The sequence below is a fragment of the Chamaea fasciata genome, unplaced genomic scaffold (genome assembly GCF_029207755.1).
Source record: "Chamaea fasciata isolate MVZ Bird 193981 ecotype frontalis unplaced genomic scaffold, bChaFas1.0.hap1 SCAF_10, whole genome shotgun sequence".
In the NCBI taxonomy this organism is placed as follows: domain Eukaryota; kingdom Metazoa; phylum Chordata; class Aves; order Passeriformes; family Sylviidae; genus Chamaea; species Chamaea fasciata.
In genome coordinates this window covers 16,574,613-16,599,837 of record NW_027094095.1, presented here as the reverse complement: position 1 = coordinate 16,599,837, position 25,225 = coordinate 16,574,613, and the positions used below count along the sequence as shown (strand labels likewise).

General features: G+C 36.1%; 1 protein-coding gene across 5 annotated transcripts in view; it reads right to left on the bottom strand.

The window, feature by feature from the left end:
- Nucleotides 1-1,862: 1,862 nt before the first annotated feature.
- Nucleotides 1,863-25,225, bottom strand: part of ZNF644 (zinc finger protein 644) — a 71,969-nt gene continuing 48,606 nt past the window's right edge. For 3 of the 5 annotated variants that reach the window (XM_066192499.1, XM_066192496.1, XM_066192498.1), the window contains exons 3-7: nt 18,856-18,961; nt 14,621-17,646; nt 13,843-14,448; nt 3,804-3,906; nt 1,863-3,319 (exon numbers count right to left, since the gene is read on the bottom strand). In XM_066192499.1, coding sequence (XP_066048596.1) covers nt 3,127-3,319; nt 3,804-3,906; nt 13,843-14,448; nt 14,621-17,615 — 3,897 coding nt within the window. In that variant the 5' untranslated portion in view covers nt 17,616-17,646; nt 18,856-18,961 and the 3' untranslated portion in view covers nt 1,863-3,126. Of the gene's footprint in view, nt 3,320-3,803; nt 3,907-11,173; nt 11,297-13,842; nt 14,449-14,620; nt 17,647-18,855; nt 18,962-25,225 lie in introns of all 5 variants that reach the window. The other 2 variants (XM_066192501.1, XM_066192500.1) reach the window with 2 other exon arrangements.

Here is a 25,225-nt window from a genome sequence, read left to right as displayed (position 1 = left end):
AAGAGAATATAGGTCATCATCTTATGAAGCGTGTATGGGGGTGGTCTTCTACAAATTTCCTGAGGCTACTACTAAAGAGACCTTTACCAGAAACTAGGATAACTTCATAAACAAGTAGGACTGTGATAAAGAACCAAAATCAACCAAACAAAAATCACTGTGCCACTACAGCCTTTAACCCAAACCAATCTAAGCCAACCTGAACAAACTAACACGCCGTGTTTAGACAGGCAACTCTGCAAGTCCAGCTCTTTAGCATGGACTGCCACAGAGCCCCTCAGGCCACATAACATCAGACTGGCATCACAAAGTGACCGATTTAATTTACCCTCTTCTACCACATTATTTAGATTTTGGTAACTCCCGAGAGGGGGGTTTATATTTTCTTGTAGATATTGATAAAAAAATCTCTATTTCCAAACATGAGAAACCAAGAAAACAAATAGCCCCACTTAAGGACTAGAGGCTAAGGACAACTAATAGTACTCTATTTGGTTGTTGGTTTTTTTTAAGATTATTCAGCCTGTATCAACCACACATGCAATTAATTTAATAATCAGAAGAGTTCTAGAACTCCTACATATTTTTTGAACTTTATCACAAGAATCTGATGCCAGCAGGGCACACAGGCTGTCACTGAAAACTGCTCTAGAATCTCGTTTTGGAAACTGAGCAGCTCCAGAGCTCACTGCTCTTCAGACACAACCTTGCATTTTAGTATTACATGAAGTAGCTCACTATTGGGGTTTAATGAATCAAACAGAATTAACTAGGCTTTTTAAAATTAGTATTATGAATCTAGTAAGAGGTTCTTTTGCTAACGCGAAATTCTGCACGGTATGGCTTCACCTTACAAGCATTCTTAACAACACTAGATAAATATCATTTGCACTTAAATTGATTTTTTCATTTGCTAAACAGCCATAAAATATGGTGCTCTCACAAGCACCTTTTTTGGTGAGAAGGGTAAACAAGCACTCTATTAAAGCATTATAAACATTCAAGGTGATGTGATCACTTCCCTCTACTCTGTTTCAACACATTGCTTTAAATCGTCAGTTTTCACATCGTATTAAAGTCCCACAAGTATCCACAAATTCAGAAATCTGTTAGTCTGCATACACATGATTTGTCTGCAATACACTTCAACATCCCAGTTATCTTTTCTAAAATCTCTAAAGTATTTATTCCTCCAGCCTTTAAATGTAACAATGTAGATTTTCCACTTACAAGAAATAAATTTCAACATGAAAGCTAAACTTAACTGTAGCAATTTGTACAGTTAAACACCTGACAGCACTAATTAAGGATAGCCTTGACAGAGCTCGGATGGCCTAGCTAGGATAGTCTGAGGCCTCGGTCTTGCACAGTTGCGCATTTTTAGCCCACCTATTCAATCAGAACATTAACAAGCTTCATGAGTTAACTCTGAGCTTCGTGCATCCAGGAAGACAGACATTTATTCATACTTTCCACCAATCAAATGTAATGCATCTGTGAACAATTCAGTTTATTGCAAGTAAATGTACTTTTACTTAAGATCATAAGAAGATTCTAATCTCAAGCAAGACAAATCAATTCCACAAACTTAATTCACACAATGCAAATAAATGCTTCACATTATAGACATTTAGATTTTCTTTAAACCTTTTTATTTAGAGATTTTTCTGGTAAGGAGATATACCATAGGAAAGCAATTTCACTGGCAGTGAGGTATGTATATACTCTACCAAAATACTCCTCTTGCTTTAACTGCTTTTAACTTTATTTACATATAAAGAAAATATCAATGCATATCCTTGGCTTAACTACAGTATCTGTTACCCTATATGAGTAAAATGAAATGTTACTTGCATACAAAATTGATTTGTAGAGGAATCTAATTTGATTTAAACAAAAATCATGTTCTGAAGACAGTTTAAATGAACAAACACAATTCATCATGACCAAGACACCTGCACCATATTTCCATCCTCACAGCACATTTATTTCAATAATTCTGTAAGTAGGTCCTTAGCATGAGCATAGTGTTACAGTTTTCATACATATAATCACATCCAAAACAAGCTCTAAAATTTAAGTTGTAAACATTCTCTTCATATGTAGAAACATTTCAATCTGTGTTTGAATTTTCTAAAATGATCAATCTTTTAAACAGAATTATAAATGAAAAGCCTACTCTAACCGTGTAGTGAGCAATGCTTATTAGTACATTTCTACAGTGTTAAATAAAATAGTAGAGGCAAACTTCTGTAAGCAAGTCAGACTTTAAGTAAATTGTCGTAAAAGTAACAAACTTGTTAACAAAAAGATGCTTTGTAATAAAGTTGGATTGAATCTACTATGATACAAAAACATAAGGGTAAATACCATCTTTGTTGACAAATAGGAGGTAGCATGGATGCACCACTTTATTGTCAGTGAGAAATGCAACTGAAGTAAAGAATATTTCCTTACCACAAATTTCCAGTATTATGTACATATTTCTCTTAGAAATTTGTTTAAACAAGTTTCCCTCCACTTTTTAGTACAAAAAGCCTCATGTGATTTAAAAAAAAACACTTACACACCTAGATAGAATAGTACTAATTGCCCTATTTGAACGAAACAGTCTCTTGAACTATGAAGTACATGGTATTTAATGCCCTAAGTTGAGTAAATTGTATTAGCAGTTCTTGGTATTATACAAAACACTACATACATACAAACAAAATATAATAGTATCTTATTTTACTATGTAATTCTTTTTGGAATAAACAGAACCTTAATTTGGGTAACACTGAAGAGAACGTGATTTCTTTGTTTATTAAAATCTGTCTTTTAAGTACCCATGTGCAACAATTTAAAAATGGCTGCCATACATATAATGGTCTTGTATTGATAGTGAACACAGTAACTGACAAAAACATAATAAACCTTAAAAACACATCTTCCACCCTATATAAAATATAAAGACTACTTACTGTAACTGTTAAGTATTCAATTTGTTTTGATGTTACTGTAATCCACTTCCTCTATTTTATGTCTTTAGCATTTATAAACATAATTTAGTGTAGCAATTTATTTTAAAAAATGATGAAGTATTTCAAATTTACATCCAATTAAAATTTAAAATGTTTCTGTGTTCTATGATGCTGCTTCTGCCATCAGTAAAGAAAATGAAGTTTCAGTAATTGAAGCAGGCTTTTTAAGTAGTGATGTGACCTCAACCATGCCAGCTCCAGTCCGTGGAAGATTTGCGTTGACAATGTGTCGCTGCAAGTGCTTTATCCAGTCTTCTTGAACAGACAAAGGTCCTCGAAAGACCAGACCACAAAACCTATGCAAATATTAAAATTAATCCATCAAGATACAACTATCTCTACTGAAAAACTATAAAATAAAGACAGTAAGAGGAAAGTCTTCATTTTCTTGAAGTTTGTTTCTACATGTTTTACACTTAGTAATTGAGTTGGTTAGTAGTAACTGTGAGCACAAAACCCTGCAGCTTATACAACTCACATTGTCACACTTTCAATCCAGTAGTAACAATCTCTTGTTCTTACATAAGATTTCTTTTGAAGGACAGAATATTACCCAGACATGACCAATAAGATTTTAGTGAGAGAAACAATCGCCAATCTAACACCCAAGTGTGACTGAATCAAAGCCTCTTGTTCAAATTAATGGAAACAGGCAATTCCTTTCTCCCCTTATTATTCAATTTAATCACAGACATTTATGGACACAATCATGATCTTTTTATGACTAACATTAGTAAGCTCTTAAGAATGTATTCTTCCAATGAAAGTAACACTGTGTACCTGCATCTGAGTATGTAAACTTCATCGGCACTATGAGGTAACGGCAGCATTTTCTTCTTGCTTCCAGATCTTGACCTTGACTTCTTTTGCTTACAGTCTAAAGCTAAGAAGAGAAATTCTCATATGTGAAAGTAATACTTCAGTGAGTGTTAGTGAAACAGAGATATTCAGTAAGTATTCCCTATAGCAATAATGAAGACATCTAACTGCTTGTTTTTCTGTATTTAACTACAACATAAACCCAAAACAATTACAGCTTATTCTAAGAGATATACTGGCAAAACACATGAAGCTGGTTTTTTTAGCCTAGCATTGTGCTTGCTCTTTGAAAGACTACATAATTGACATTCAGTATTAAACTGTTGGCTTAGTATCAGCAAGCACCTATAAACCTATGGCAGAATTATACAGGAGCAAAGCACCACCCTTTCATGCATAATACACTGTCAAAATCTCAGAACTTGTTTTGTAGTTCAGGTACCATCGTAAGACCACTCACGTTGAACCAAGTTTCAATTTTATGAAGTTGTAGCTTTCAGCTAGTACAATCAGGAATTTCTAGTTCGAATAACTAGTTTGCCATTTGTTTGCAACACAAAGCAAAAATTTCTCCTTTTGTTCTAAGAATTTCAAACGAAGCTTCCCCTTCACTCCTGCTTGAATTCTAATGAAGCTTACAAAAATGATGCATTAGTCCTTGGCAGTGGGAGCTGGTATTAGGACAATCAACAGGGATGGCAAGGCCACTTTTAAAATTCAGTCTAAGCCTTTGAAACTGTGTATGAAAGTAACGTGTGTAAACAGGAAACACATAGCAAATGAGTTCAGATAGCTTTGAGGTCTGTATCTCCCAAAAACAAATGTAATGGGAATCTGAAACAAAACCTGGAGATACTAACAAGCAGCCAAAGTGGGGGATGAGTGGATTAAACTGAATTAATATTGTTATGATGCAAACAGCTGAGAAAGCTCAAGAAGTTTGTGACTGCTAGATCTGAGAAATGTATATAGCTACACTCTATTCCAAAACACAAGACATCAACAATAGAACTCCAACACAAAAATGTTTTGCAAACAACCAGTTACACCACTTCAACAAAAACTCCACAGAAACCAGAAAGACAGTACCAGGTGGTATTCTTGATACCAAGAATGCATAATGCTATGCTACTGAAGCATCTTAACAGTAAAATGGGAAAAAAAATGGTTACACTTGGCAAAAGTTTTGACTCCTACAAATATAAAACAGAAGAATTAACCTCTTAGCATTCTGAAGCGTAAGACATTGTCTGGTGATTTAAAACATGCTGATTTAAAGAACACACAGTCTTGATTGTATCCTTAATTTTTCTCATGCTCTCCAAATGAGCACCTCTCAAGCTTTCATCCTGTAGCTCAACTTTGAACTTGGTAGACATACCAGACGCTTCCCAGTTCTATCCCCAGACTTAAAGATTCCTACTCATCTAAGACTGAGAATGAATTTCTGAGGTTTTAAGGTATCAGAGAACCAATAAAATAAGTGGAAAACAGACACCAACCTAGAGAGACTTCTTCAGATCAACATTAGAAAAATGAGACTTAACAGCATTTTTCTTCTGACAGCAACAATAACACCAGTCTGGATAAAAGGGCAGTAACCCAAGGTGGCAGGGGTGAGAGAGAGAGAAATGGCCAAGATGCTTCTGGAAAAGCATCAACGGGTTCTTAATACTTTATTCTCTCACTAGAAACATATTCTTCATTTAATTAGGAAGAGAAAAACTAACTATCATATCAGGTAGGAACTACCATATATATAAATATTATACATACTGCAACTTCACCATCAGCAACGTAAGTAGATAAAATACCGGAACCCAGACACCCATGCTTTGAAGAGAACTGTGTTTATGAGGGGCAACTTATCTGCCGCAGTTATTACAGCAAAAGCTTTGCCAATTTCGTGGAACATTGTGGGAAGAAGGGAAACAGAAATTGGTATTATCCAAATGCAAACATGTCCATCCGATGACAGTTAGTTGATGTCAGTTTATAGGAGTGGAAAAAAAAGAAGCAGTAGTGACAACAGAGCCCTCCTAGAGAGGCCAAACTGCATTTGGAACAAGAACGTGTTGATTTCCTTGATGTTGGCAAAGATATTCATTCCCATCAAGAAATTTGATTCTACTCACATACATCTGGAGCATTTCAGAGAGCTTTCCCTTTTCTGTAAGACCTGGATTGGTCTTCTGCAACAGACTCCTGACACCTAACGGGTTTGAGTGTGTATAATCTTCTAAGAAAAAACTCCCTCTGAACTACTGTGCAACTAACAACAGCAACAGTGACAGAAATTGCCATAATGAACCAGGAGGAACTTCTTGAAAGGTACTTTTTCCACGAAGAGTGAGAAAACAAGGAAAACAAAAGAAAGGGCATATTCTCTGAGCCATTTATGATGGAGGCTCTATATAAGGGAATTATAAAACAAAGAGAAGAGAATATCACAGTAAAAGACCATGAAAAAGGATTCAGATTACACTACGAATTCTCAGAGCAACTTAGCTAAATTTGCAAGTAGATTTGCCCAAGCAAGAAGCTGTTATAAAAGACAGAAAACTCTAAGAACACTAGACCCGTGTTCTGCAAGGGTCATTTTTTGTTCCCTTTGTCTTCTGAGATAGTGAACATATTCTTTCACATTTTGGGGATCTCAAAGCAGCACCCGTATGTTTTGAAGTTACTCCAGGGAAGATGGAAAATGAGTGAAGGAGGAGGAATATCTGAGTAAAGCTCACTGAAAACTACAATTCAAACAGCAGTTACGAGACATGTGTACCAGTAACCATCACATTCATTTCATTTTGTATATCCAGACAGCAACAAGTTTAAATAAAGCCATATGCACATGCTTGAGTACTCTGTTGATAGGATGCTTACAAGTGATTACAAACATCAAGTAAATCACACAATTGCCTCAGCCATTGCCTCCCCATAGAGTAGCCGTGTTCTGACCAAAACTCAGTTCCTGCTTTTTCTATGCCTTTACTGTAACAAAACATGACCTCCTCAGAAAGTGTATTTTTATCACGTCTGGGAAGAGACCGAGGATAATTTAGCTCCAGTAAGATGGATGGAAACTGCAGCAAATTGCTAGAGGCAGGAATTACCTATCATGAACACCTACTTTGCAGCTATAACAGCTTCCAAACTATCATTCCTCATTCTCCATAAAGGCTTACTTCTTTTTGGAAGAACTCTCTTTCTTTCAAGTTTGGCCACCCGGTGTTTCCTAGTTGATAACTGAAAAACTTCTTGTAAACATCCAGTCACATCACTTCCTCAAACTGCTGATACATGATGGAGAAAAATCCCATTTAAAACAAAAGACTATCAAACTTTGGAGGAATCGCCTTGAGATACTTATGTTCAATTTCAGAGCACACTACTTCAAAAAATATATGCTAGGTAAAAACAGAGCATACAAAAACCTCCATGACGACTTATCAAGAAAGACTATAAGAAGATGGACATGGGAGGTTTCAATGAGCATGCCTAAGTGAATTAGACAGGTCACAGCTAGAAGCTCTTTCATGCCATGACATTGGGTCTGCAGTTCCAAATTAAAATGCTCTACTTCTTGATGTCCTCCAACATGAAATGCTTTGAATTTTATGAAAACTCAAGCTGGGTCCTTTATTCACACTTCATTACTTTTGTCAAAGTGTATGTAAGCTAAAACAAGTTGAATAATTGGACAGAGAAATGGAACTCATTAGCCATTTGAAAACACTGCCAATTAAAAACTAAAAAATAATAAACTACCTTTCTTGTATATTTAGTTACTAATTTTTCAAATTCAATCCCATACTATCTATCCTCATCACTACTGCACAGTGAAGTACATTAAAAAAACCCCTCCTATCATTTGCTCCCTATAGGATTTTATAGGATACTGAAAATCAGCTCATCATGCCAGTTGATTCATTATGACTGTAACAGCACAGAATAACACACAAATGGATCTCAGATTTCTGCATACCTGATGTGCTTTCACTGCAAACATTCCAAAGCTACAAGTTTGACAAAACAACATTTGAAATTATTTGAACATGCAGTAGCCCTCATGAACTGCTACCTCAGTCACACTGATGGCTTGAAGGCCAGACTCCTTGCTCTGTACTTTACAGTTCCCTCCCAAACTTCTGACAAAGCAGTCTCCACCTACAGAAGCAGAGACCAAAGAAGAAAGTGGTGATTCCTAGAAGATGAAAGCCAGTAAGAAGAGACTGAGTATGCGAAAAGAGTCAAGAAAGAGAAAATGTAGAAAGCCAGGGTGCAAGAACGAATCAAGAGCAAACCTGGGGAGAGCCAGGGCAGAAGGGAGCAAGAGAAAAAAAGAAAGGAAGCTGAATATATAACTATAACAAAGAAGAGTGAGATGCAGATTGAAGATTTTGTGTAGGTTTGTCCAATGCTCTACAGATACTCAGAAAAAAGAAGCAAATTGACCACCTACTCTAAGAAACACCAATGCGTTGCTATACATCAAAACAGGTATAAAAGGAAATTAACATCTACTCAAGATGAGCAATTAGATCATTACATTGTTAAAAACTGGACTGAATAACAACAAAAGAAGTTCCAGCCAGCCGTCTGAAGATATAGGTATTTGCTGTACAGCGGATCTACAATGCATTGGTGTAGGCACAAATAAAGTTCAATAAAGACTAACCTCAAACAGACAACAGCCTAGGAACTTTCGCTTCTAGGGTGTTTTTCTTGAGTCCATTCTCCAGAGCTACCATTATGCTTAACTCTGTCTACTATACTGCTAAAACTGTCAAGTTACATTTGAAAAGAAAAACAGACTAAGATTTAACTAAATATGATGACATTACTGACTGAAGAAGCAGGGTGTCTGCTAGAAGAGCAATATGGTAACAGTTAATATCAAAAACATGTGTAGACAAATGGAAAATCTGAGACTAGTACATAAGCTAATGTAATGCTTGGAAAAGTCTCACTCTGGTGGCATGCAGAGATCACCTATTTCTCATGTATTTCTCCTAATAAACAGTAGTACCTAGAGAGGTTCCATAAACATTGCCAGATAAAAGAACTTCAGCGTTCATGCTTAGACACAATTATTTTATTACAGCAAGAAACTGAGATAATTATTTAATTGATGTGATTTATTTTTGGCAGTTATGTTTGCTTTAGAAGATATAAGAAAGGCTTAATAAGAAGGAACACGTATAAACATGTCCTCATTGTCTCCATACAATGGCTGAAAACCACTGAAGCTTCAGCTGTAGTCGAGGCCCAATTGACGGTATCTTGAAATTGCTCTCAACTACAACCACCTTTTAGCAAGAAAACCCAAGATCTACCCAAAAGCAACACTCATAATAAGTACTTGTGTGTACTTTAAAACTAGTGTGTACTAGTGAAATCCTGCATTAAAATAATTCTCTTCACAAAACTTTATATTATAAAGTGGAATATCGATACTGTTTAAAAGAGTATTTTTGGTCTACAAGCCTTGCATTAAGCTTGCTTGAATGAGAAGCCAATGAGCAAAATTCACAACCTTCACAGAGTTGCAGCAGAATAATGACTAAGTTACTACAAATATACATTGGCTGCATCATGTTACAGCTAGAACCCAACACTGACTCCTTAAGTCAATGGTTTCAGCAACAGGCCTTTATCCATAGTATAAGTTATTTGTCTGGCTTAGTTCCAGCTTCTGAGAGCAAAAGTTTTTTTTTCCCCAAACTTTGTTTCTAACTTTTTTAGAAGTTTTAATTCTTTCTTTAAACGATTAACAATTTAAACTTTGTTTCTAAGCCCATTTTGTTTCCAACCTAATTCAAAACCAACTTCTAGGCCCAATGATACAAGACTCATGAGTTTTCTTTCCATTCTTTTAAGAAAAGTGGTAACTATTCTGATGACTATGCAACTACTTCACTAGCAAAATACATTTCTTAGAGAAAGCAAACAAAAATTCCTGAAAGTACCTTAACAAGCTTCCTTCACTTTTCCCACTTAGCAAAAGGGAAGCTAGGTACAAAGTCCTTGTCCAGGATTCAATCTCTGTGTACTCTCCTGTTTACCAGTGTCTCCTTCATTAGATTACTGCTAATAAAGTGCAGTTTAAATACATAGCTATTGAAAGATACTTCCTCAGTAGGTATATAAAAGGAACGTACCACAGGGCTAATATCAAATCTCAGCAGTGGTAAATGAAGCTCACTACCATCACCCTTCTACTGAATAAATATGAAGATTTTCAGAATCACTGACTAAAGGCATATCCTTCTACATGTTAGGTATTACTGCATCTGCTGACTTCCATCCAAATCTGCTTTGTTTTAGCATTAATTTTAGCAACATAAGACCTGGCAGACACAGGCCCATATTATAAAAATATTTCTTTTAGCCTTCTACAGAGAAAGCCTGCTACTCAGTTTGTCCTTCTTAGCACAATTAATTACATTTGCAGATAAAAAAAAGGATTATGCATTTTCCAAGAGCATTATGTAAAAGTCTGTGTTGGCTGACACAGAAAACTGATGGTTGCCCTTCTTAATTACAGAATATTTCAGGCTTCACATCTCCAAATTTTCCTCATTATATTGCATCTCTGCTCCTCAATTTGTTGTTGATCATGTGAAGTCCCACTAATCTCAGCAATAATCCAAGTAAACTTAGAAACTGCCTACAGCCAAGCAAGCTGCAGGCCTCTGAAAACAAGTTAAAATATGGCATATTAGAAGAATTTCAAAATGAAGTGTGTTTTAATAAAAAACATTAACAGCAGTGTCAAATGCTGTACTACTCTCACTCAATGTCAGAGCAGGTAGGTTTTGGGTTGTGAGCCAAACAAGATACGAAACCAACTACATATCATATGTTGTTAGAAATATACAAAGTGTAAAATTACTTGCTTTTCCTATTTTACTGGAGTATTCTTTGTAATTATATGTACTAGACAGTAAAAACTACTTGTTGTATCGCTGCCTTTTTTTCTTCCCCACCGCTCTCATTTCTGAGGTACTTCAGAACACTTAATTAGAAGGCCAACTATCTCATTTGGAAGTCGTGATATCACAAGAGAATGAATTTAGGCAACCATCTCTCAGTTTTGCTTACATACCTGAAGTGTTGGATCCAAAATCAAAGACTAATAATGAAAATCAGACATGAGAGTGGACAACAGCAACATACGTTTTCTTACAAGTTGCTGAAGTTTTATGGCAAATAAATTGTTTACCAGCAGAAGCTTCAAAATTATTCTGAATTGACATATGCTTTTGTCCAGTCTGATGAAGAAAATGTATCATAGACAGACTTGCTTTTACATCTGTAACAAAACATACCTGTCCCAGTCAAAAGTCCAGCACTCTTCTTTCGTGCATAAGCGCGTAAGTGGTTGGACAGGCTAACAGCACTTGTAAACGTCGTATTGCAATGCACACACGTTCTAAGCTTCACAGGCATACCTATCATTCAAAAGAAAACTATAATCCAGTTCTCTCTTCAAAAAATGAAATTCTCAAAGCGTTGTAAAATGTTTTCTGCAATAAAGATGGTTTAAAATATATTCACTGCATTGACGCGATTGTTTAGTATATTAGAAGGATCCAAGTTAACCGTTATTAGTTTTCCACCTAGTGCTTTAAGCCAAACCATGTTATTTGAAAAAGAACAGAAAGGAGGCAACTTGAGCCCAGTAGGCTACTCTGCATTTAATACCTACTACCAAGCTCCCACAGATCTCCACATAATGAAGCTCTAATGTCAAAATACAATCCTGCAATTTGAATAGCACAATTCTGTTCAGAAATTTCAGAGCGTTCAGAATTTCCAATAGAGACAATTTGAAAAGTCAAGTTGACAAAGTGGTAATTAAAAGTGTTTTACCCATAAGACCAAAGCGCTCAATACTAAAATTAGGCTGCTGTTGAAGGCTCAGAGAAAAAGGTGGTAAAACACACCACTGAACAGCTGTTAGACAAAACATTTTGTTCAGTGCATTTTCTACTCATTACTTTAGATGCACAATTGATAATGAAAAGTAAATTATTTGAAGTTTTTTGCTAAAATCTTTGTGCTAAATAAATATCAACAAAGCAACATGCTATTTATCACACGAAAACAATGAAACAATACTGAACTCCTCACTTAAAGACAAAGAAACCATTATGACTTATCTCCTGCTCTACTTCACCATAATATTTCTCCCTGCATTTTACCAAAGATATATTGTTTTGGTCAACTAACATTTCAAGCTCTCTACTAATAAATTAGTAGAAGAATAAATGAAAAAGCTAAAACTACTCAGCTGAAAAGTCTCTGCAGAAAAGAAAGAAGGCTATTCTCCAGCAGCTCACAGAAGACATGCTGTTTTTTCAGGCAAGTTACAGAAGAAGAACACCTGGTTGGTAAAAGCCTTTTTAACACTAAAACCAGAATTAGGAACATTTGCCCTTTTTAGGAAAAACATAAGATTTTCAACTGGATGTTAAATATTTTCTTATTAACTCAACTGGCACAGTGCGTTAGTTATCAAATTCTGTTACCTCAGCCACAGAAAACTATTGGGCCCCATTCAGAACTGTTAGTACTATGCGAGCACATGTTTATTTTCACTTGGTTGTTCATCATAACCAAACAGGTTCTACCTAGTACTGAGCAGTAAATATTACACAGAAAGCAAAACAGTGTCAGGTTTGGCAAGCTATTCCTTGAGCATTGTTTTTCAAAACATTAAACCTGTCAAAGATACACCTCCTTTATTAAGCAATTTCCTGTCTTAAGGGACAACCACAGATGTACAGAAGACATAAAATGTAACTCTTTTCCACTTCTACTGTCATTTTAGAAAGCCACCTTTCTTAAGAGATTTATTGCCACACTTTTATAGCCCCCCTAAAAGAACTTCTGAGCACATCAGATTGTTGGGGTCTTTTGTTTAAAGGAAGAAAAGAACACAGGTGAAAAAGTACTAGGCACTGCCAGTTTTACTAACCTGGTAAAGAACAAGAAAAGAAACAACACCAAAAAAAAGTCAGGAGTAGAAAAATAAGATCCTGCTCCTCAGTCTAGAGAATCCTGCAGCATTGGTGGTGTCCAACCAAGAAACCGGTAAATGCAAGCTCTACGTACACATTAAAAAGGATGTTGTAAGAGTTCCCCAAGACTAGAAATAATTCTCATGTGATAAGTAAGCTAAAAACATCACCCTAAGAGCCTGCTCTATTAGTATACGGAGTAGCTAGAAAGTTGATTGTAGAATTGTTTCATTAGCACAATTCTCAGTGGAGGGACAATCTAGGTCCTTACTGGTCAGAGGCTGTGCATTGGAAACCTGCTGGCTACAACTGTATGCCAACAAAGCTTGAACCAGCACAGGCTGTCACTCAGGACAGATAGGCCCTAAGCAAACATGAGTTTCACACAGCAGCCACAATTTGAAACAAACAAGAATCAAACTAGGTTGTAAGAGTATGTTTACCTAAAACTATCAAAATTAGTTGACAGTGATTCACCAATTTGCAGTATTATGCATTTATAATGGTATCAACAGTTCTGTTAGTTTGAGCAAATGCTGCCTTGCACAAACCTTGAAGACTTAAACGCAGTACTCCCAAACCAGCTGTTTTAATGCCCAAAAACAGGGTTACAAGCCCAAACATTTCAGAACTGTTAGTCCACCAAATATGCATGGACACTTCAACTTGTTTACTGCAGGATGTGTCTTCTTCCTTACTGAGGCTCACTTTGTGTCCACTTTCAATTTGCATGCCCAGTCATATGCAGAACAGGAACTATTCCATGCAAAAACCCTTCAGTGCGGCTGAAGGGTTTTTTCACTTTAGGAAAAATATGTCAGAAAAATTTGCTGTGCTACCTCTCGCAGTCAAGTGTCCTCTGGAAATGAAACAAGAATTAAATGAACAGAATCCCAAATAAAATACTCTGCACTTTTACATTTTCTATGAATGATATGATTTTTTGGAAATGTTGTCAAGAAACACCTTCTTACCTGACTGCATAGTCAAGTCCATTTTTTGTGGCTGATACATCAATGGACTGTCTTCATTTAATGGAAGAACACATTTCTGAACAAACCTCTTTCTTGCAGTTTGATTATGAATCTTTTGAGGGGAAATATCAGGATTCCTTTCTTCTCCTAACCTCTTGTTTTTCAGGAGTTCTATCAGTGTAAGTGACTGATTTCTTTTTTCATCATGTAGTACTGCTTTTGTTTCATCACATTCATTTAGGAAACTCAGCCCTTCTTCCTCCGATGCAGACACAGATATATCTTCAGTCTTTAGGCCATTATGGTATGCTTCAAGAGGTATAACATTCTGAGATAAAAAGTCATCATTTGATGCGTATTTCTGAGCAACAAATGGTCTGGGAATAATACGGCGACTGTTCAAAGCCTTTAGGATTTTTTCATACTTCTCTTCATTTTGCATCATCTCATTCAGAACACAGATGGGAGACTTGTGCGCATCCCACTTGGTTTTGCCAAGCCTCTTCAGGTGTCCTCGCACATGATTAGACAATCCAATTTTAGTATCAAACCAGCCACCACAGAGCTGACATGTATGCTCAGAGGAAGTTTCAGATTTCTCAATTGCTAAAAAGAAAACAATCATAATGTTTTTGACAATTATATACAGTTAAACATGACAACTGCAAATCACAAGAAGAGAGGCTTTACAACAAGATAAAGCAAATCTTCTTCAGTGCTCAATAAATCCCTTTGGCCCCCCCATTACTTTGTACTCAAATAAAAAAACAAATCTTACCTTTTCTAACACGTTTAACAGGAGTCCCTGTTCCAGCTCTTTTAAAATGCTGCATTTTGTCACTTGTTGCTATCTGTTCTGGTGAAACAACATGACGGGCTTCATAGCTTAGTCCAGCTCTGTGAAGATGTCCTCTGACATGATTGGACAAGCCAACACCTGTTTCAAAGGTTGCTGGACAGTATGGACACGACTTCTTTTCAAGCGACAAATCAGTCCAGTGGAAAACTGAATTATGCTTTGGCAATGCTGATCCTACATTTTCTAAATTCTGAGGATCATGCAAATCATGCAAAAAGTTACTACCCTCAGCATCTTCATAATACTCAAAATAAAAGCCATCATTCTGCTCATAACCAAGTGAAGATTTATCACCAGCTTCATTATCTTCCATTTTACCTTTGAATATGGGGAATAGGTTTACATGCTCCTGATTAATATCACTGTAAGATTCATCCTCCACAGACTGTGTAGTGTAATCACATAGTTCAACATTATCCCATGAACTTTCATCCTCCGTTTCATAGCTGTCTTTTTTTTCAGCAGAGTTTAGTTTCTGTAAAACAACAACAGTCATTTTATGGAGAAAATCTGGATAGCAATCCAAATCATCTCCTGTAACAGAGCCTTCCCTCTTGGATTCTTTAACCACTCTTTTTACAGCTACATGCCTATGATCTTTACAGCCTTCTGCCCTTTTGCAACCAAGGCTATTTGAATCCATGACAAAACAATTATTACTTGATGAAGAAAATAAACGTAAAGCACTGACAGATTTGGACTCTTCCTTTTTTAAATGCAAAGGGTAAGAGTCACTGGATTTTTTAATAATCCTGTAGTTTTCATATTTGTGCCTATATAAATAATTACTTTTTTTGGCACTAGCTTTCTGCTTTGCTGCTTGATGAAAACATTTACGTTTTGGGTCAATGCTATTTCTAATAAAAAAGTTCTTGTTTGTAGAATTTAGATTGCACACACTTACAGATGACTGTGAAACGCTTTTCCGAGCCTTCTGTATCCTGTAGGGTCTCTTGTGAAGTTTTGCGAAGCTACTGGACTGTGAAGTAGAGCCAAATGATCTTTTTACATCCTGTTTTAAAGCAGAGTTCTTTGGAAAAGTAGAAGAATGTTTCATCAACTGTTTTGTCCTGCTACGAAAATCTAAAGATTCTTCTATTATGCTGCCTTTTCTTTTCTCTAGTCTAAGATGGCTACCAAAGGGATCAATGCATGATGCTGGATGCAAATATGCCATGTGTTTTTTTAAAACACTTCTAGCAGAAGTAGCAAATGGACACAGCTTACACATATATGTCAATGACTTTCTTGAGGATCCTAAATAAGGATCTTTCAAGGATGCTTTTTTCTGCGTTTTTCTCTGGGACAAGTCGCTACCAATAATAGAACATTTGACTACTGCTCCATGAGCAATCCCTCGATGGCATTCCAGTTCATTTTCTGTCACAGCCATGAAATTGCATTCCTCACAACAATAATATCTTTTATCCTTTTCATGGGTCTTTGCATGCTGCACAAACGTTTTGGGACAATTGGTACCAAATACACACTGTGGGCATTGTAACCGTGCACTCCTACCCTCATCCTGAAGTTCTTTCAGCTCACGGATTTCTTCCATCAGTTTCTGCCTTCTTTCTTGGTGAATTATCATATGTTTAAGAAGTGAATTACGATCTCGAAATGTCCTTCCGCATTCCCTACATGCATAGGGCCTGGGGACATTGAGATGCCGGAAATGACTGTTCCCATCTAAATGGTACATCATATGCCTATGCAGATGTTTCTTCTCTCTAAAATTCACATTGCACTTTGTACAGGGATAAAATGATGGTTCATCAGTACTGAAAGTAGGTGGCGGTTCAGAATCATTCTCTTCACATTTGTTTTTCAAAGTATTGGATAGAAAAGTGCTAGTGTGAACAGGAGAAGTATCTTCTGCACAGTTACTAGTGGGACTATAAATGAGCTGCTGGATAGCATCAACAGTTTCCAGCTCTTCATCGGTGGATTCAGGCTTTACTTTACTCAATGAATACTTCTGTGGTTCTACTATTTGTAGCTCCTCATTCTGTTCTAAGAATTCAACATTTAATAGTTTTGATTTACTAGGAATATCATCAAAACAGTCTTCAGTATAGCGTGTTATTTTACTAACATCCATTTTCCTTTTTCGCTTCTTTTCTAGCCCTACCTTACAGTGAATGGGAGACTTCTCTATCGTTTCTTCATTTGTCATAAGAAACTGTATAAACTCTTTTTGTGGATCCCAGCTGGGATCACATCCCGATCTGAAGCCACCTGTACCTGAGGAAATGCCTGTTAATGTATCGACACAATCATCTTTTAGTAGTAAATTTTTATCATCCTCACCAACTTCTACTTGGTCTACTAAAGTGCTATCTACACTATTTCCTACTGTTTTCTGTGAATCACAACCAATTGAAGCAGAGGTAGGTAGATTTTTAATGGAATGAGTCAGGTTCTTAGCATGTGCTACATCAGGTAACAAAAATAAAACTTGGTGCTGATTTGATTTCTGCGTTGTACTCTTGGCAGGCAGCTGAAGATCATGAACCACTGTCAAAGTTGAGCAGGAATCTGCAAGATGACCTCCAGGCTGGCCAGTGGTTAATGAAACGCTGCCTTTATTCATCATGGAAGTCTTTGTTGAGGTGGAGTGTGAAACTGGTCCATTAACAGCAGTTCCTCTAGACAAGGTAAAGTTTTCACTAGAAACAGTAGGAGCACCAGTGTGTATAAATAGAGAAGCCTGGCCTCCACTTAAGGCTTTTTCAGATCTGTCCCTTGACAGCTCCTCAGTCAGAGTCAATGTGGTGTTCTTCTGAAATGATGTGTCACTCTCTTCTGGTTTGGGAATGCCACCTTCTTCTTCCTCAGATACAAAATTATCATCACATAGGATTTCTTCTTCTTTAGCACCAGTGACTCCAGTATTTATCTCTAAATCATCCATATTGCTGGTCTGTCCATTAAGTACATTTATACTAAAAAATAAATAAGAAAAAATCAGGTAATTGCAGAAATAAATAATGATAACTTTAATTTACAGCTTTTCTTCAGGATCATTCTTCACACTGCAATCTAAAAAGATGTTTTGATCTTGTCAAAAATCTACTTTTAATTTAGGATATCCAGGACATTTATAGTGAATCAATGAAGCAATAAAAAAATACAATTTCTTTGCTATGTAATATTAATAGCCATACAGTAAACTAGTCACTGCCAAATATCCCAGTTCAAAGAAGCCTGAGACCTACACACAAGCAAGATGGGGAAAATTAGATTGCCAAAACAAACACAAATACATTCTGTGCGTACATAAATACAGATTATCTTCAGTTGTTCTCCAGAAGTAAAAGTAGGGAGTAAAGGCTACCCAGACATCTACTAGTAATTCTGTTTTTTCTTTAAACATACTTTCTTTAGGAAACTAAAACAGTCTTTACGTTTCTCAAGGTAGCACTTTTTTTGAACTACTTCCATACAATTGACCTGATGCTACATGGAAGCCTGCAGAAGGAAAAAACAAAATGAATCTGATTTTAAGCATCTGATTAGTGACAGAGACACAGCAAAGGATCAAACTCACTGAGGAAAGCAGACGTCTTCTTATTCCCTTCTTACAAAAGGACTTTCCTTGCTTTAAAACATATAAATCCCATTTGCTTTATTTTAAACAATAAGCAAATTAAACATCTTATGAAAGGTGGGGAAAAAATATTGTAAGAACGAAACATTTCATTAGGATTTACCCACCAGATGAAGTCACGGTGTTGAATCCAGAGCATGACACTAACAATATCTTCCAGTCCAGAGAACTACTGCATATTAATTCCCTGTGGGGGTGGCCTTGTCTTTCTACAAGTGACTCTTATTCATACATCAAATCATCTGTTCAAGGCTTAGTGAGCACAAGTGAGTTGCCTACACATGAAAATGTGTGACCAACAGAAATATAAACTTCAGTCTACCCTGACATTCACTTTTTATACAGGTCCTCAGAATACACTGAGCATATGGCATTAAAACATTCATCTAGGAGTCAGGACATCTATATTTTACAGAAATCACTTATTTTACCCTTAAAGAATACTACTCACTTTGATCTTTTGAGGGATTTGATGCCTGCAATCACATAGTTTCAGTTACTAATTAACATTTTGAATAGAACCCAAGTTAAAAGGAGTTATTACCTAGACTCTTTGAATTAAGATGTTATAACTCACAACTAATATCCATGGCTTCCTGCAATGGTCCTTTATCGAAATCCAGGAAGACCACTTTGGACATCCTTTTTTCCTAAGGAGAGAAAACAACCTAGTTAAACAACACCAATTTCATCTTCATACATAATGTTTTAAAATATGTCCCGTATTTTCAGTTTAACAGAATGGCAGCTATCCACACAATTCAAAGCTAATTACAGCTTCATGGAAATTCTCTTTTATTGCACTTACTTTGTTTCAAATCAGCAAAAGGACAAAACAATTATTTAACTCTTCTGAGTACGTACAAAACAAACTTTACTGTAAGATAACTGACTTTTGCAGATAAAAACAATTATATTTGGAGTAGAAATAAAATGAAAAATTAAGTCATTAAAAATATTTCCTTTGCTACTCCATCACTGAACTAGTCAATTTAGAAATACAGCAACGCTCAAATCAGAGCCATAAAAAATGTCTCAAGTGTGTGAAATATTTATTGTATTACTATCTACAACATACCTTTACGCAAATGTTCTACTAGACACCCCAGTTTCTCATCTTGTACATCTTAGATTTTTGCTTTTCTTTCCTGTTTTGAGATGGGGTCATTTTTCACTATAATAACGACTTCCAATAAGATCACATTCAAAGCTATCACCCTAAAATGGTGATAATGCACCACCCAGCAGGAGTCTTTACATCACCGACACAAGTTAGAAATGGGCAGTGCAAACATGTGCTAAGAATCAGTAATGCAAAAGTCAATTAAAAGAAGTGAAGCCTACAATGATGCACACAGCTCCAGCAATTTTACAACTCAGTAATGCAGGGTTCATATAGTATCAAGCAGCGGAGTATAAAACTGTTCACAAAACATTTATAACAAACTGAGTAAGACAATTTTGCCTGGAAGATGTGTTTTCCTTGGTTTATTGTTGCAGAAGCAGACAAAAGTGTGCTCAGTCAATCTGATAGCCTGTATTAGCTTTTCTCAACAGGAAGCAACGTTGCTAACGAAGTGGTAAATTCAGTGTTAATGAGTGGCTTCACTGTTACCACCTCTGAGGTAAAACCTTCCATGTTCCAAGTTCCACCCATCTGTTCTGGTGTGAGGGGTTCAGAGGAAGAACAGACGCTTCCCATTTAAAGCAACTTCACTGGTAGCCCCTGAACAGCGGGGAGGCAGACTGAGAATAGTGCGCTGCTTGGAGACTGCAATCCTCATTATCAGAATGGCTCCTCAAAACTTCTCACAGGTTTACAAGATGAGGACAAAACTATGCTGCTCTACATACAAAACCATACTGCTAATGAATATTAGTGTTAAAGCTGAAGTTAAGAAGGTGGCTAGGACACCCTGTGGTCACCATTAAACTGAGATTCTCTCCAGAGTTATCAGAGATAGCTAAAGCATTACCTAACGAAAGAGACTCCTCCCATACTGTGGATTTATGGAGATTATGGACTATTCCATATGGGTATGGTTAGAAGTCTTCTATGGTAATACAGGTATCCCTACAGATTTCAGACTTTGAATTAAGCCTGAAATGCTTACTGTATCAATAATATCACTGTTACATTTTAATAATTTTCAGCAAATTATAATTTTTATTCTTATCATATATTATTTTTCCAGCTATCAAGGTGGTACAATTCATTATTTTTTGTGCAGGACAACAGCCATAAAGTTAACAGTTTTGTAAGTGTGGCATTAGAGAAAACAGAAAGTGTATTTTTAAATTACAATAACTTAGTCCTGTGATAACACTGAACCAAGATGCAATACTTCAGTTACATTATCTACTCCACGTGTCAGAATTTATGCAGTAACAACAACAGGTATAACTAAAGACACAACACCCCGTTTTTTGAGGAAATGTTATCATCTAACTTGCCTCTTGGGAAAAAAAGAAAAATCGATCATTGTAATAACTAAGATGTAACCAAGGTTATGCAATGTTCTTTGCATGCTTCAATCAGAGTTTTAAAATTATCTTCTCTATACTAGATCAGGAATACAAAATTATTAATTCTGTCAAAATATATAGCATTCAATACTTGGTGTATTTGAAAAATTAAAAATTGAGATCAAACTTTCAATCTGTTGAAAGTACTGCTTATCATATCCACTACCAGGACTGTATTACCTCAACTAGACAGTTGAGGTAATTTTTATTTAAGAATCTAGTGCAATATACCTAAGAGATATAGACATGCAAAAATAGTGATGGAAAGTGTCTGGAAAAGCCTACACAATCGCAGCTCCTACCTTTGAAACACACTTTATTTAAAGGCTAGGTCAAATTCAATTCAATTATTTCAGCTAAGCCTAGAATGACTGCAGTACACTTAACAGTGTTATTCTTGGTTTACATGCTATGCTATTTACTATAGAGAAATTATTTCATATTCAAAAGCAGAAGGAAACCTATTATTTATCCAGCTAAGCCACATTCCACTCTCTATTAAGTGACTTAAAATCTACCTGATTTTAAATAGTGTTTTTATTCATAAAGTATCAGTTTTAAAAATCATGTGTTCTGCAGATATGACTGCCTGTGGCCAGATAGTCTAAGCATTAAAAAAGTCTAAGGTCAGATCTATCTTCAAGCTGACAGATCATAATTTCAATGCCTTAAGCTATTCTTATTGTCATAAAAAATCTTGAACATCAGTATTTTTGCAAACTATCAGCACTTGCTATAACACCCTTACTACACTACATCTTGAGGTTACTACAGAAGAAATGAGGTGATAATTGCATATTAACATAATTATTTGGTAATCCCTCCAAGCAAGCTTCCTAGGTCACTCAGTAATTCAGATTAGATGCAACCTTCCTGTCATTAGATCTATGCTGTCCACTTTCTGTTCATTAATAATTCTTTTTGATAGGAACATACTTAAATCCATTGTTCTATGTACATTATTAATTGTATTTATTACCAGTAGGTTTATGACCTTTCCAAGTTCTTATTTCATAATGACAACCTTTACTATGCAGTAGGGCTACACACCAAATTAAGAGCCCTGCCTTCATGCAATGCTAGCTCAGTAAAGCTTACACCTCAGTGCCAAGCATACCATGCTGTTGCCTACTAGCAGTTGTAGGCAAGAGCTCTGTCAGCCTCTCTTGCAAGCCGTGTCATTTTATAGGGATTTGTAATAAATTTGAAAGCACACTGGAGCTGAAAAATTAAGACACAAGAATTTGTCTGAGTTTGTGAAAAGCATGAAGTGCCTTTATGTGTTCTGGTATCAAGTTTCTCACTAAATTCATAAATATGAGCCAATGAGCTTAAAGCACAGAGCAACTATTAAGTAGCATAAAAACTTAGAAGCCATCTCCTAAATGGTTTGAATTTCATCAGCCTAGTTAAAGAAACTGAAGAAATAGTGTCTTTCAGCAGTGCTGGAACAAAGGCAAAAACATACCTGTCCTGTAATAAATAACTCCTCATACGACAAGTTCTTTAAGCAGTTATGTGAAAAACCAGGATTCAAGGGATAGTTCAAATATTCAAGAGATAAGAAAGGTGCTTCAGGTTTGCACTGCTCCCATTTAGATTTTTCTTCAAGACTTCATTATGCAAATAGAGAAAACTAAGAAAACCTACCATTTTTCCACCAGTGTTCCTGTAATAATGCATTCTCTAGTGACAGATTATATTAAAGGTGACGGAACCAAAGTCACAGATATTTAGGCAACAAACAGAAGACCAGAGAGAGTTTAAGTACATCATGGAACAGGACCAAAAAGGTATCTCCTTCCATTTTGCCCCATCACAGTCTATGCTTTAAAACCTTAATCATGGCAAACATCAAGTACAGAACTTCTGCCAAGAGAGAAAGGTTTAAAAACCTCTGGAAAATGAAGGTTTGTACAGAGTAGCAGAGGAACTGTTAGTGTATCAGCATAAACCAGCCACATCTTGAGAAAAAAAACAAACGACAGAATACAGCTGCACAATATTTTTGCCTCTTCCACAGTAATGCACAGAGTTTATGCCTCAGGAGTTTTGGGTTTTATCTAGCAATATTAATGCCTCAAATCAATAAAATCACGACAATTTGATCATTAGAAGAATACCTATTACTTGTTTTCTGGTTCATTTTTTAAAAAGCTATCCCAATCCACCCTTATTTCAGATGGAAATAAAACCACAAAGCCTGACAACTAGAGGATAAGTCAATGACTCCCTGTCCCTCAGCTTCTATTTGTGTTTGCAAATTAAGTCGTTGAAAATACATTTCCTTCTGCACAGCAGAAACACAATTTGTAGACTGCCTTACTTAGCTTTGAAATCTACAAATGAACACTTCTGCATTTTTCCAAACTTCTGTAGTGAAGAGATAGTTTGCTTAATATGCATAACACTATGAGTACTGCCCCCCCACACTTACTTTACACAGTCCACAGTTATTAATCCAACTACAACATGAAGAGTTCCATTCAAAACTAGTTAACTTCAATACAATTCAAATTCAAAGCTGTTCACATAACAATACAAACACTGGAAAACTCTCGAAGCTAAATAGACTGCTATATGAAATTTTTTTAAAGCAGTACGAAATATTACCAATATAACATTTGTATTATACCTAAATAAATACAAAGTTACTGCCACCCACAGTATAACCTTTTTTTATACTTAGAAAAGTTAGAAAGTTCACTGAGTTGTCAAATATCTGGGGAAAAAGGTGACCATAAAGAAATTCTCAGTTATAGAGAAGCTTTGACAAAAACAGCTTGTCTTTTCAGTAAGATTATAATTGGGAAGATCAAACTCAAAGCATACTTCTTCAGAAAGTTATTTTCCTTAAACTTAGTTCCAAATGCAACAATGTCTTTGAAAGTTCTCTGTCAGGAACAGTACGGAAACCAAAAATTCCTTAAAAATGTCAAAATTTCAGAAACTTCATTTCTGGTCTAAACCATCTAAGAATGATACATTAAGATCTTATGCAAAAGGACACTAAACAAAATTTAAGAACAACCATCATACAATTAGAAATCACAAAAGAGAATTCCATTACTGCCACCAAGCATTCCTAATCTTAATCTTCTGGTATTGATTTGCTTGGGGAAATAAACCAGTTTGTCACAATGGGGGGCATCGTGCTAAAATTCAATACTGAAATCAATAATAATAAATGACACTACAATTTAAGTGTCACAAGAATCACATGTATCACTACAAGAAATACTCCTCTGGTTTTAATTGCTCATGCAGGAGTTTACGATGGCTTCACTGGCAGGTGCTTTTCAAAATGAACTAGGTATTTCTAAAAGATGACTAGCCACAACACAAAACCAAGATGTTGAATCTGGTAACTTAGGAACAGTCAGACACTGGCAACTCCACAGGCTTCATAACTCCTGCCCAGAATTCCACAGCCCTGTTCACAGAGGACAGTCAGGTATTTGTCTTCATGTTCCTGCAGCTCTCTAGTTTGGTTTTTAGTAGTGCAATGCAGTTTGAATAGTACTGCCACTAGCTCTACTAGAGATAAGAACTACAAATACTGAATTGTCCTAAATGCACACACACGGTAACGACCAGCAGCATTCCAATAAAGACACAGAAGTATTAAAAATAGAATTCATGCTCTCTGAAAAAACACACTATTTCTCTTCTAAACTGTTTCCTTACTTTTACATGCCTAAATTCTCTTGATGTCATCTCACATGCCCACATGCTTTCTCTCTAAAGAAATTAAATGTCTGAGGAAACATTATTAATCCTTCAGCACCATTAACTGTTTTCTTCAGTGAAACATATTCCTAAGCCTCAAGTATGGCAAAAAATTGCTTTTATTTAGACACAATACAAAAAATAATTTTATTAACCAGCAGCATTATTAAAACCAGAAAGCTTTTTTTTCATTACAGTCTAAAAATAAAAGTCCCGCTCCTCTCCTTTCTGTGAGGCATCTTTATCACACTGCCAAAAAGTTAAGGGCTGTGATCAGTGGTATGAAGTGTGCATGGCCAGGAACTAAATCTGTACCCTGGGGCTGGTACCAGTCCCATGGTGTTCAACATCTTCATTGACCACCGGGATGATGGGGCAGAGGGTACCCTTGGCAAGGCAGCTGATCACACAAGACTGATACACCAGCAGGTTGTGACGCCACTGAGAGGGACTTCAACGGGATGGATAATGGGATCGGACAAGGTGGCTACAGGTGCCTCCCAAATTCAACTGTTCTGTGATTCCCTTCTAGTACACTTTGCCACACAGTATCCCAATTCTTGCTTACTTTAGTCCTCTTTAGAGTGCTCCACAAAAGCTCAGACAGTTTTTCAGTTTCAAAATAGCAATATAGGCACGAAAGTATTTTTGAAAAGCTT